This window comes from Convolutriloba macropyga, chromosome 1, assembly GCF_964194025.1.
Source record: "Convolutriloba macropyga chromosome 1, txConMacr16.3, whole genome shotgun sequence".
NCBI classification, from domain to species: domain Eukaryota; kingdom Metazoa; phylum Xenacoelomorpha; order Acoela; family Convolutidae; genus Convolutriloba; species Convolutriloba macropyga.
The window spans coordinates 48,683,712-48,696,590 of NC_134468.1; the positions used below are offsets into that span (position 1 = coordinate 48,683,712).

General features: G+C 35.3%; 1 protein-coding gene across 6 annotated transcripts in view; it reads right to left on the minus strand.

Annotated features, from left to right (window-relative positions):
• The window catches only part of LOC142339779 (uncharacterized), a 77,263-nt gene that overhangs the window by 1,459 nt on the left and 62,925 nt on the right, over positions 1-12,879 (minus strand). For all 6 annotated transcript variants that reach the window (XR_012759032.1, XM_075390050.1, XM_075390058.1 and 3 more), the window contains one exon: positions 5,512-5,673. Coding sequence is in view for 5 of the 6 variants with exons in the window: in XM_075390050.1 (XP_075246165.1) it covers positions 5,512-5,673 (162 nt within the window). In the remaining variant the exon portion in view is untranslated. The remainder of the gene's footprint in view (positions 1-5,511; positions 5,674-12,879) is intronic.

The window sequence follows — 12,879 nt, forward strand, 5'->3', positions numbered from 1 at the left end:
AAAAGCGAGTGGTTTTGCGGCGTGAATTGTTTTCGCTCCAAATTTAAAGTAGAGTGAGAAAACGGTGTTTGAACAAAAATTGGCTTTCTCGCTAGTGGTTTTTTGTTCACATGCGGCAATTTGACTTTGATTTTTACTGTTTTTTTGGATCGGATTTTTTTCTAAATGGTTTCACCAATCCATTCATAGTCCGTTCTAGGTCTAATTTTCTGTTTAGTCAATGAAAATTCTTTGAATTGTACGTCAGGACTTGTCCTGCTATGTTTTTTTACTTCGTCGAATAAAAAAATGTTTCGCTTTACCTCATTTTGCCGCCTTTTCAACATTTGGGTGAAATCTTTTTGACTTCTCTAAGCTAGTTTCTCTCTTCTCTCATTCTGCTAAATGTGATTTTGAACATCAGTTGCTCAGCAAAGCAATTCAAAATGAACAGAGTTAGTACAAAAATGGATGTCAGAAATAGAAACGGGATAAACCCATAAAGCCCAATTTTAGATGCCCGCTATTTGAACGTCGTTCCTATAAGTCTTATTTACCATCTCTAATGCTTATTGTTATTGATAGGAGCCCCTGTAGCCTCTCTCTAAGAAACAGAAGTATGTTCAACTACGAAATGCCATCAAAATAAATCGGACTTAAAAAATGTTTTTGTACAAAAATCTTTTTTTTTCAATATCTTCTGTTATTTCAATCCCAATCATGCTTATTGGAATCAACTGCGGCTATTTTCCGGCAATCTGCCGGGTATGTTTATAAACTGCTGGTAATGTTCAAGGTGAAGACGTCATGTCATTTTGAAATTTTTTGTTCCTATATTAGTCACCCCTAATTATCCAAACTACACCGCACACCCCCCCACCACCACCACCTATCTACTCCCCCCCCCGCCCCAACACCGACCTAACCCCCCCTTCACCGCATCCCCCCAAATTACCCCCACCTACCCCCTTAACCTAGCAACCCCAACCTACCCCGCTGCCCAACTACCCCAGCACTACCCACCTCCCCAACCTATCTACCCACCCACCCCACCTAGGTTCCCCTGCACCTAAAAAATTGTCGGCATTTTTAAAACACTAATGTTTTTGGTTGGGCTACTTTTTGTTTTTTTCTTGTCTATTTTGAGGTTCTGATTTCGTTAAGGTTAGTTTAGAGATTATAATGCACGACGATTCGAGGCGTTTCCGGTATTCTAACGGTTATGTTTTTTAATGCGATTTTTCGCTTGACCGATTTTGTCTGGCGCCCAGCGGGCATTAAGTGCTCCTAGAGCCTTTCAGCTCTGTTTCAGCTCAAACTGTTTGGAGACTTATACGTTTGGCGTGAAGGGTGGTTCTTAGAGGTTGAAGACACCCCCACTGTTGACCCTCACCCCGCATCCACCAGACCTCGTTGAAACCCTCGTTGAAGATTTTAATATCACGAATTTTAGCAATTTTTAAAATTATTTGCAATTTTTTCATGCTTTTGATTTTTTTTCAGCAGCAGAGGCCCTGGGACCTCCTGCAAGGTTTGATAATAAGCTGCTGCATAGTTTCTAGAGTTAATGGAATGGTGATCAATATATTTTATGACTCAATTTCAGTAATTTTTGGATAAAACTTAAATTTTTTTTTTGGAAAATATTTGTTCCAAGTGTATGGATCTTTATGAGCCCGTGAAACTATTTCAGGCTTGAAACAGGGATACCGGATAGTCTCACGAGACAATGAAATGGTTTTGCTGATTTTGATATCTCGAATTTTAGCAAGAGTTTGTTAAAATATTTGACTCTTCAAAATTTTTGAATATTTTTGTCCTTTTCTGAGTTTAACAATCATTACTGGCCAACAAAGCTTATCAAGACTTGCAGATGGTTTACTTAGCATAACTCCAAAGACAAAAATAGTATTGAACGTTTTTACTGCAAAATCGAAGCTTTTCTTTTAAATTTTGCAATATTTTGCAAGTTTTAAAAATATCAGTTTTTGATTTCTATACTAAGAAGGCTAGAAAACTAAAAGTTGCAGAGTCGAATCAAGCTAAAGCGAGCCTCACTAAACCGTGGCTAGCTACTGACGAAGTCAACCGCTCGCTGGTCGTTTGAGAGCAATTCGACCGACGTTAGTTGGTTATGTTTTTAGTAAAAGAACTATTATCATCGATTTACAGTTTTAAAATTACAGTAAATGTAGGCATCGTTTGAATTAATCAGCTGCTTCGCTATCGGTGACGGAAACGTTTGATTTATTTCAACTCCTGTATATTTTAAAGAAAATTTTTCTTCACTAATCTGCAAAATTGTACTCTTCAGTTCAAGTTAAAACAAAATTCAACACTTATGTAGCCTTTGGTTATCTAAATACGTTGACGGCTTGAAAAGTAGTAAGTTAAAAATCTAATAGTGGAAAACAATAGAGAACAGCAAGGTAATAAGTATATGTTAGAATAAAATCTTAGTCCCCTTGGACCTCGTGCCTAGCACTCGGGGGCAAGCTTCCTCGTGTCAGGACACGAAGTCCCTCGGGGGGCTAAGATTTGTTCTAGCATATACTTAGTACCTGGTTTTTCAATTGTTTTCCACTATTAGAACTTCAATTTACTTTTCTGCAGATCTTCAGCAGTTAATTTTGACCAAGTTTTCCATAAAAACGTTCAAATGTTTTACATAAACCGATTGTTACAATCTCCTCACGTAACGATTAATCTACGGACGTTTTGGGACCAATAACAGTTATACCGAAAGAGGGACCATTTTTTTTACCAGTTTATCAAAACATTTTTTGTTAGTTCTTTTGTCTGACGTTTTATTAAAAAATTACAACTGTTTCAAAGTTTAATTTTTCAGGATGCTATTGAAATAGTCTTTGCTATTTACTAGTCATTTGAAAGTTGTTATTTTTCCTGTAAAATTTGTCTCAATTGTTCTATGTTTGATTTTTTCTGCCGGCCTTTGTTGGCATTTGTTCCAGCAATTGTTCGAAAAAAGACTTCCCCGTGTTAAATGGCTCTGACAAAGTTGGAAGCAATTATTTTAGTCATTTCATTCTAAGAGAAAGCTTACGGACTATTTACAGCCAACCTCGCGACTATCGTGTTTTTCTTTTGGCAGCCGGTTGGGTTTTAAAACCTATACTTTATTGTTTTAATTCTCTGCAATATGGTTCTGACTAGCAACAAAATAAAATCCTATATCGTAAAAGCCGAATATCAAAGCAACTAGATTTGTCGGAGACCATTGGAGTTCTTGTTTTTTAATCAACTTTTTTGCAGTCAACCTTTATTTGTCAACCCCGTTTGACAAGATACAGAAACTTAATTTCCAATTAAACCCTCTATCAACCTTGCTATGTTGGAACTAGCCTCTCACCACTTCAATAAAAGTAATTTTTCTAGGTGTATTATGTTCGATTCCTGTGTGGTTTTGACGAATTCACAATCAATGGATAATCAGAAGCTTGGAGACTGCAAAAACAGTTAAAAAGGAGAACGTTATATTGGTGCTGTTTTAGTCCAGTAGCTTTCTGCACTAACTTCGCCGAAATATCGGTAGAGAATTGTTTAAATGCTCTTGAACGAAGTTCATAGCAATTATTGTGAGGGTGTTGTTCTTTTTTATGCAAGTTTTTCAATTGACCGTTTTTGGGTTTTTTCTACTAGAACATTCTTTGACTTCTCAAGTGACTTTTTCAAGCTTTCGTCCTTCATTTTTGAGTGATCTCTTTTGTTCTCACCCCGAAGTAAAGTTTGTCACGCAACATAGCAACAAGCAGAGACTGATAGCCGAGTGGGCAATTCTTCTGGCGAAGGATCGGGAGGTTGATGGTTTGAATCCCGGCGTGCTCAACTGTTTTTGCACCCATAAAGAAAAATTGATCAAGGCTACGGCAACGGAAGTAAATTGCCTCGCCTGTCATTCAAGAGCAAGTCTTCCGACAGTCGGTTTATGTTAATTGATTGCCCTCGAACGAAATTTGAAGCTATCCTTGTAAACGTGTGCAAGTTTTTTATGGAAAAGTTTTGCTTGACCATTTTCTTCTAGAACATTCGTTTTATTTCAAACTCGAATGCCATTTTCACGCCTAACTTTCGATTTTTTGCAGTGACTTGAATTGTGCGCATTCAGAAATTAAATCTTTTGCTAAAACCAATTGTGAACGAAGACCTTGTATAGCCCATGTAGTAGTTGTGAAGGTCCCCGACCCTCATACAAGAGATCGCGGGTTGGAACCCCTCTCTAGTCGGAAGTTTTGGCACCATAGAAGTTTTCCTAGCCTCGCCAGTCAGCCGAGAGCAATTTTTCCAGCATTATTCGGTTTAACGTTTGACGGTTAAAAATTTCAAGGTTTATGATAACTATTGATGCAAGAAAACTTCCAATAATGAGTTTTGAAAATCCTCAGGAAAAGCATATGTACTTTATTTACGGATTATTTTAATAAAAAGGGTTTTTTACGATGAGTAATCAAGCAGATCGTTTGACTGCAGAAAATGATTATCGTAATGTGACAATGCGCAATGATCTGTGGCAAATAGAGTAGTTATCCTATCACAATTTTCATGAGCATAATCAGGTCACTGTAAATTTAATAGTAGATAACTGTTAAGAAATGTTAAGCTAAAAGTCTTTCAATGTATTCGTTGTCTGTCAAGTGTGACTGCCCCACAATCCCTTTTATGCATAATCTTTGAATCCTCTAAACGGTTCAAACAAATGGATCCTGGGTGCCAAACATTCGGCGCACAAAATACGAAAAAATGTACGATTTCACTAAATTACGCTTAACGTATATCATCGTTGACCGCTGGATCACTCTTCTCAATTGATTCGATATCTGGGATCCTTTTTAACGTTCCCAAAAAGGTTTTCAGGAAAAGTATACAAACGTCTTTCCATTCACTTTCATGTTTAATAATAGCACCATGTGCGTAAAAATCAGGCATTGAGAATTTTGGCTTTTGATGAGAATTTGAGCACGCGGAATTTATCAATATTGATGCTTCGTTTTCATCTTGTGCCACGAAATGTTCCAAAAGGTGAAACACGGACCGCAGGTGCAAGTTTTAAAATGCCAGATTTCAGCAGTGCCAGATTATACATTGCCAGATTGTCCTAAATGCAGTGCCACATTTCAAACCTGAAAGTTTCAAGCAGGGTTACGTGATTCACGCTCAAGTCACATCGAAATTCTGGCTTGTATCGAGAACCACCGCGATGTTCCAGATTAATGCAACGGTTCTAGATTCTCTCAATGCATGACTTTGTCAAAATTGCGTAAATTTGCCCTCCAGAGCTTCAAAGGAGATGATTGTAATTTTGGCCGAGATTTCGTTTCTTTAAATTCTTGTAAGAATCTCTGAAACTTTGAATCAGCTTGCAAGATACTTGCTATGTTTAAACCTGCTGATCACACATTAAATTGAGCCCCGCTATTTTTACTGGAAAACTCATTTTTACTTTAGATGTCCTATAGGTAGAATCTTTGCACGGCGTCATACCGAATAATATCAGCTACATTTTATAATTCTGACCTGCTGTTGTCGTGTAAGATTGTGTTGGGCTTGATCTCCGAACGCATCAATGAAGAGGTTCTTGACAGGGGTCATTGACCTTTTAGTGACCTGGTCCTGGGACTGAGCCTTGGGGTTGTTGGGAGTGGGGGTAGAGGCAGAAAGGCGACTGCTGGTGGAGTGCTGCGAACAGAAACTCCTAACTATTTAACAGTCGTTTCAATAGCCACATTACACCGCCAAAAAATTCGTTACGTTCTGCACAAAAGCTTTTTGATTAATGATCACGTTTCTCAACTTAATGAATGAGCGGGAAGGGAAGGGTTTGGCTGCCCGGGATCAGGAAAAGAGACCCATTAAACAGTTCAGATTAGATTCGATTAAAAAATTTTTAATGAAATCCTGCCATCATAACTATAAATTTATAAGTTTCCTAGAAAGCTTTATTTGCAATTGACCCAATTTCGATAAATTAGGTGAATTCAGTTCTAAGTGAACAATTCTTATCAATTACGCGACCTGGCTTGTGTGCGTAGAAAAGTCATTGAAACTTCATAAGACCACTGTGAAAAATTCTTCCAAAATTTTTGTTTAAATGTAACGTTAGCATCAATTAATTTTCAATTCAATTTTGGACAAATCATACTGACAACTCAGACTAACACATGGGGTATCAGTTTACAACTCTCGGTCTAGCACTAGAATTCAATTAAGAAAACAAAGAACTACTCTTTTGATTATGTAAATTTGATGCCCCGGATTTTAATCCTTTTTTTACCGTCAATCTAGTCATACATCTGCTATTTGTGGATCTTTTGCTGCTTCTTTGACAAACGTAAATTGTACCTTCTTGGCAAAACTTTCTCGGTAGTTCAATTAAGTTCCATTCATAAGTTCCGTTCTGTTCGCAAAAAGCTGTTGATTTATAATCATCAACCTTAGCTACTTTCTCATTATTTCTTGAAGTCACTGCCCTAAGAACCCTCGAAATTTTTTTTTTGAACTAAATCTATTGTTATCGATTGCGGAAATATTTAGCGGGTGGATCTGCAGCTACATTTCTGCTAATTTTTTTTTTGCAAATTTCTTGGATTTTGCTTGGACTCGTATCTTGTTCTTTCTCTCATTGCAGACGGAAACAACGAATTGTTCCACCAGCAGAACAAAACTTGTGTTTGTTTTTGCATTACAGTGGGAGCTTTACTCTTATTCCAGTAATTGAATTTTAAATTTTTGCGGACATTTGGCGGAATTTTAATATTTAATGTTCACTTTTTCGTCATTTTCATCCAATTTTGCTATTTCAGATTGAGACAAAAAAACACAATTCGCCTCAATCACCTTGTTTTTAATTTTAAAAATAACAGAAATTGTGTAGCTGGACTCCTTCTGCTATTGATTTGTCAAAAAGTTTAAAAATCAAAAAGCATTTATCCATGAAAACTTAATCAAAATCAGATATTTTGCCCCTGAATCTTTCTTCAGGCAAAAATTAATCCTTCCATTTTCTTTTTACAGCAGTCTATAATAACAGGTTCAGCTTTATTTCTCGCATTAAAAAGGAAACAAAGAAGACCAATTTTTTTTAAAGTGAGCTCTTTTAGGTAAATTATTCAATCCATTGTTTTTCATACATGTAGAAACCGTTTAAGCTACCAATAGAAGAGCAACTAAATTGTTTAGTCTACTTGTTATCTTAACATTACTAAGCGCTTGCTTATTAAGTTTGATCATCATTATGAAAAGTTTGGTGCGTTTGATTATTTTTTTTTGCAAATTTGGTTAACATTAGGCCATCATTCGACGCATTTTCAATGATTATTGATCTTAATTTTTCTCTGTTTGCTTGCTGTTTCCACAGTTTCCCCGAAAAATTACTTTCTAATGAAACCAAAAGGTGTAATTCAAAAGGTGTAATTCAAATTGTGTTTTGTCGCCATAATGAATGAATCACGTTATTTATTACATTCGAGCTTAAATGAGGGCAGCTCGGAATTTTTTAGAAGCTTAAAAAACATTGAATTCCAAAATAATACACACCATAAAAGTGTCAACATAATGGCAATGCACAAATCCTAAAATACATAAAACAATAAAAACATAATTTACACCGTATGGAATATTAAAATATTTTAAAAATTAAAAAATATATATTGGATATAAAGAAACTAAAAACAATGAAAACTTAAAAAAGGTCCCTCAACAAATCTCTGTTTCCAATGCTTTTGGGACCTTCAGATATTCCTTGAAATAGAATTCTTTCAGGAAAATTTTCATGCTTTTAACCATATCGAGTTTTTGTCTTGATTCATATGGAACTTCATTGTACAATTTCATGGCTTGCAGCATCAATGATTTATCGAGAAATTCCGAATTACTTTTCATAGCCGGATAAATTTTTCCTGTTCTCTCATTCTGGTTGCAATTGGAATTTTGCAATTCATTGTTGTTGCTAAAAGCTGGTAATTCTTTCCTAACATATTTTGAAAAAAATACCAAGCATCGATATTTAAAAAGGAATTCAAGAGGCATGATTCTATTTTTTATTTTTAAAATCAGTCCAGCGATCATACTTTTTTCTTTTGAAACACACTTTTATTCCCCAATTAAGTTGTTTTTCTAAATTTATCATGAGACTTTTTCTGATACCAACAGAATAGTATTGAACGTGACTTAAAACAAGCGTGTTACTCTAGTTTTTATAGGAAAACGGTTCCTTATATCTTTCAAGATTTTGATGCTGCACGCCAGTCTGGATAGTATTCTTTTGATCTCTTCTTTAATGTTTATTTTGTTGTCTAATATTATTCCTAGATTTCTAACCGGCGACGATTCTCCTATGTTCAGACCGTTAACATTGAGATATGTTAGAGTTCGTGTTTTTGTTGATGGAGCTAACACGATATATTCTGTCTTCTTATTGTTCATCATTAATTGATGTGATTGGAAGTAATAACACAATTCTTCAATATTATTTTTCCAAATAACTCCTGGCTACATTTTCATTATTATGAGAAGAATAGAGGAAAGTGTCATCAGCGTACTTGATTACTTGACAATTCTCATTATCAATAAATCATGCCTCTATGAAGATCGTTCACATAAATGTTGAACAACAATGGTCCTATTACTGTGCCTTGTGGCACTCCGCTGTTAAGAAAAATCCAGTGGGACTCATTTCCTGAGAAAACTACTTTTTGAGTTCTATCTTTCAAATAGGATTCAATCAATTGTGTAGATGTTCCGTCGAATCCTAAACATTTCGATTTTTCTATTTGTTTTTCGTGTGAGATTGAGTCAAATGCTTTTGAAAGATCGAGGAATGCTCTACAAACTGTATTCTTTTTTATACATTTCGGTTCCTACATAATCCGTACGTTTTGGTAGGCATCTGTTGTGGACACTTTTTTCCTATATCCAAATTGTTTAGGTGAAAGCAAGTTATTTGAGAACAATTTGTCATTAATTGGGTTCCTGATGACTTGCTCAAAAATTTTTGCCAATGCACCGGTTACTGATATTGGACGATAGTTAAGGGGATCTTCTGTGTTTCCTTTTTTTAAAGAGGTGAGACCAAGACTCAGAAATAAACTCATTTATCAGAAAACAGAGAGGCTCTGCGAGGACCGATTGGGCATCTTTCAACGCCATGCGGGAATTTTTGAAGGACCCAAAGGTTTGTTCAAATTCAAACATTTTCTTAAATCATGGACTTATTTATAGGTAAAATGTTGGAAAACAAACCGATTTGCATTTCCCGTATCAGCTGAGAACAATGTTTTATAATTTTTTTTCTTTCGCCAAAGTATTCTCCCAACACAGAAAACTTGAAGTTCCAAAGTTTTGCGATGTCTTTTCCGTTCGTAATAAGCTCACCGAAGCTGTTACGCAGAATGTCTCTTACAAATTGGTGTTTTTCCTTGTTCCTAACTTCTTGTATAATTTTCCAGCGACTTCTTTCTGTGTTCAGAGCAATAAAGTTTTTTAACAAGGAAGCTTCATTTTCTGATTTGAAATTTTTCCCGTTCGTAATTTATTCCTATCTAGAACAATTTTTGGTTTATCATTCCTCACAAAGCAAGATTTCAATGGTGCATGCACATTTATTGCTTGCTCGACTATGATAAAAAATTGGAATATCATTTTGTTAACATTTTGTGACATCCAGAAAAGACTCCAATCTGAATTCCAAATATATTCCTGAAACTTTTCTTTAGAATAGTTCATTTCGTAGAAGAAAGTTTTTTTGATTGGCATTTGTTTCATGAACATTTTTTCTTCTAATATAGCAACTCTTCCGTAATGATCACTTTTCAAGATGCTCTCCGTAACAAAACATTTTTTGAAGTTTCCTGTGATGATATAATCAATCAATGCAGTCTTGTTGTTACCCTATCTTGTCCCTATCTTTGTGTTGAATCACACGAACCCGTATGGAATAAATAGCGTTTCTAATTTTCGTTTTTCGTTCTTCCGAAAAAAGTCAATATGGTAATCACCCATCAAAATTATTCGTTTGATCTCAGTTGCAGCACAGTCAATTCCCAGAGCCAGTTCTGATAGAAACATTTGAGAAAAGTTTTTGGTCGGACAGTACGAAATATTTATCAAATACTTTTTTAATTGAACTCACATTCTACCCAGATGCTTTCAAAACGGGATTCGGAGGTTGTGGTAAGGTCTGTACGTTCTTTAGGTTTGAATGACCTAGGTATATAGAGCAGCAGACCACCTCCACTTGTTTTGTCATGTAATGAATAATTCCTATCTTTTCTGAAACCTTGGAGATTTTCACTGCGTACTTCCCAAAAGCGGATATCGTCTTTCTTTTTCAGCCATGTTTCTGTAAAGCCAAAAATTGTGTTGTTTCTCATATCCTCCATTAATTGCTTTAAGGTGTTTTGACCAACAATACTTCTACAATTGAGCGAGAAAACCTTGACATTATCCTTAAAATACGCGCCTACTGTTTTAAGGCATTGAGCATACTTCAGAACTGGCCCTGGGTTTTGTTTCACATCTACTTTATTTGTTCTACTTTATTGTGTTTCATTTTTCAATTTCGTCTCCGAAGACAAATTAGATTTTTAAGAAGAATTTGTCATTTTGTCGAATTATCCTTAAAAGACGCTCCTACTGTTTTAAGGCATTCAGCATACTTCAGAACTGGCCCTGGGTTTTGTTCCACATCTACTTTATTTGTTCTACTTTATTGTGTTTCATTTTTCAATTTCGTCTCCGAAGCCAAATTAGAGTTTTTAAGAAGAATTTGTCATTCTGTCAAATTATCCCTAAAAGACGCGCCTACTGTTTTAAGGCATTCAGCATACTTCAGAACTGGCCCTGGGTTTTGTTCCACATCTACTTTATTTGTTGTACTTTATTGTGTTTCATTTTTCAATTTCGTCTCCGAAGCCAAATTAGAGTTTTTAAGAAGAATTTGTCATTTTGTCAAATTATCCTTAAAAGACGCGCCTACTGTTTTAAGGCATTCAGCATACTTCAGAACTGGCCCTGGGATTTGTTCCACATCTACTTTATTTGTTCTACTTTATTGTGTTTCATTTTTCAATTTCGTCTCCAAATTAGAGTTTTTAAGAAGAGTTTGTCATTTTGTCAAATTATCCTTAAAAGACGCGCCTACTGTTTTAAGGCATTCAGCATACTTCAGAACTGGCCCTGGGTTTTGTTCCACATCTACTTTATTTGTTGTACTTTATTGTGTTTCATTTTTCAATTTCGTCTCCGAAGCCAAATTAGAGTTTTTAAGAGGAATTTGTCATTTTGTCAAATTATCCTTAAAAGACGCGCCTACTGTTTTAAGGCATTCAGCATACTTCAGAACTGGCCCTGGGTTTTGTTCCACATCTACTTTATTTGTTCTACTTTATTGTGTTTCATTTTTCAATTTCGTCTCCGAAGCCAAATTAGAGTTTTTAAGAGGAATTTGTCATTTTGTCAAATTATCCTTAAAAGACGCGCCTACTGTTTTAAGGCATTCAGCATACTTCAGAACTGGCCCTGGGTTTTGTTCCACATCTACTTTATTTGTTCTACTTTATTGTGTTTCATTTTTCAATTTCGTCTCCAAATTAGAGTTTTTAAGAAGAATTTGTCATTTTGTCAAATTATCCTTAAAAGACGCGCCTACTGTTTTAAGGCATTCAGCATACTTCAGAACTGGCCCTGGGTTTTGTTCCAAATCTACTTTATTTGTTCTACTTTATTGTGTTTCATTTTTCAATTTCGTCTCCGAAGCCAAATTAGAGTTTTTAAGAAGAATTTGTCATTTTCTACGACTTTCAGTTGACTAATTAGATTGAAGTCTTCGATATCAAAGCCGTTCTTGTTTGATATTTTGAAACCTCCCGAAGCCGATATTAAAACCAGACTGTTATCTTGCAAGATTCCGGATCTTGCATCTTGTGAGATAAACTCTATTTGCAACATTCTTGCAAGATCTTACAAGTTAACCGTTGGAGTTCGTCTGGGGCTTTAATTGAATATTAGAATTGATACCTTCAGCAGCAAACCATTTATGGCTATTCCTCAGATTGCCCATATTGTGGATTTTTTAGTGATTGGGAAACTCAGGAGACGGATTGTCTGAAGATAGACGAAATGATGGATTCTTGAAGCTCATCTGGTAAGTAAAGGAAAATCCTAATTTTTGGAATGCATTACCTATTTGGTTATGTTGAACTGAAAAAAAGGGAAAACAGTTAAAGACGTTTTCGTTTCATTTGCCAGTTATGATGATAATCATGTGATAATCAAGTAGTGTTCATTTCCTCTGTGTAATTGTACGGTGAAGTTTTTTTTAAGTTTATCCTTGGGGAGATGTATGTGTTATACGATCAAAAATTTTAAAGAAATTGTTCTGCTACTTGAACTGTTTTGCAGGAGTTTTTATGGTATTTCATTATATCCTATTTGAGTTCCATTATTTATTAATAAACATAAGGAAAGCTGAATTTTCTCAACAAAATATTGTGATGTTGATCAATTTCTTAACAAATATTGTTTTTTAAACTCGGGATGCCAGAAACAAAGAAAAAAGAGTCGTCTTGTGTCTTAAAGAGTCGCATGCTTATTGAACAAGTCAGTTTTATCAATTCCATTTTTTTGGCTTATGAAGGCTACCAAAAAAGTTTAAAAAAAACATTTTGTGCACTGCATATTATATCAGCTCTCTTTGAGAGAAATTTGGATAATGCATTGAACTATTTTATCAAGATACTTTACTATCATTTTTTCTAGGTTTCTCAATATTTGAGAGTTCGCGCCATGTCCTCTAGTCAATTAAAAGTTAAGCGAAGATTGGGAATGAGAGCCGAGGGGTCGGAACATTGTGTGCTAGACATTACCGAGCCTCCTTGTTGTGATTTT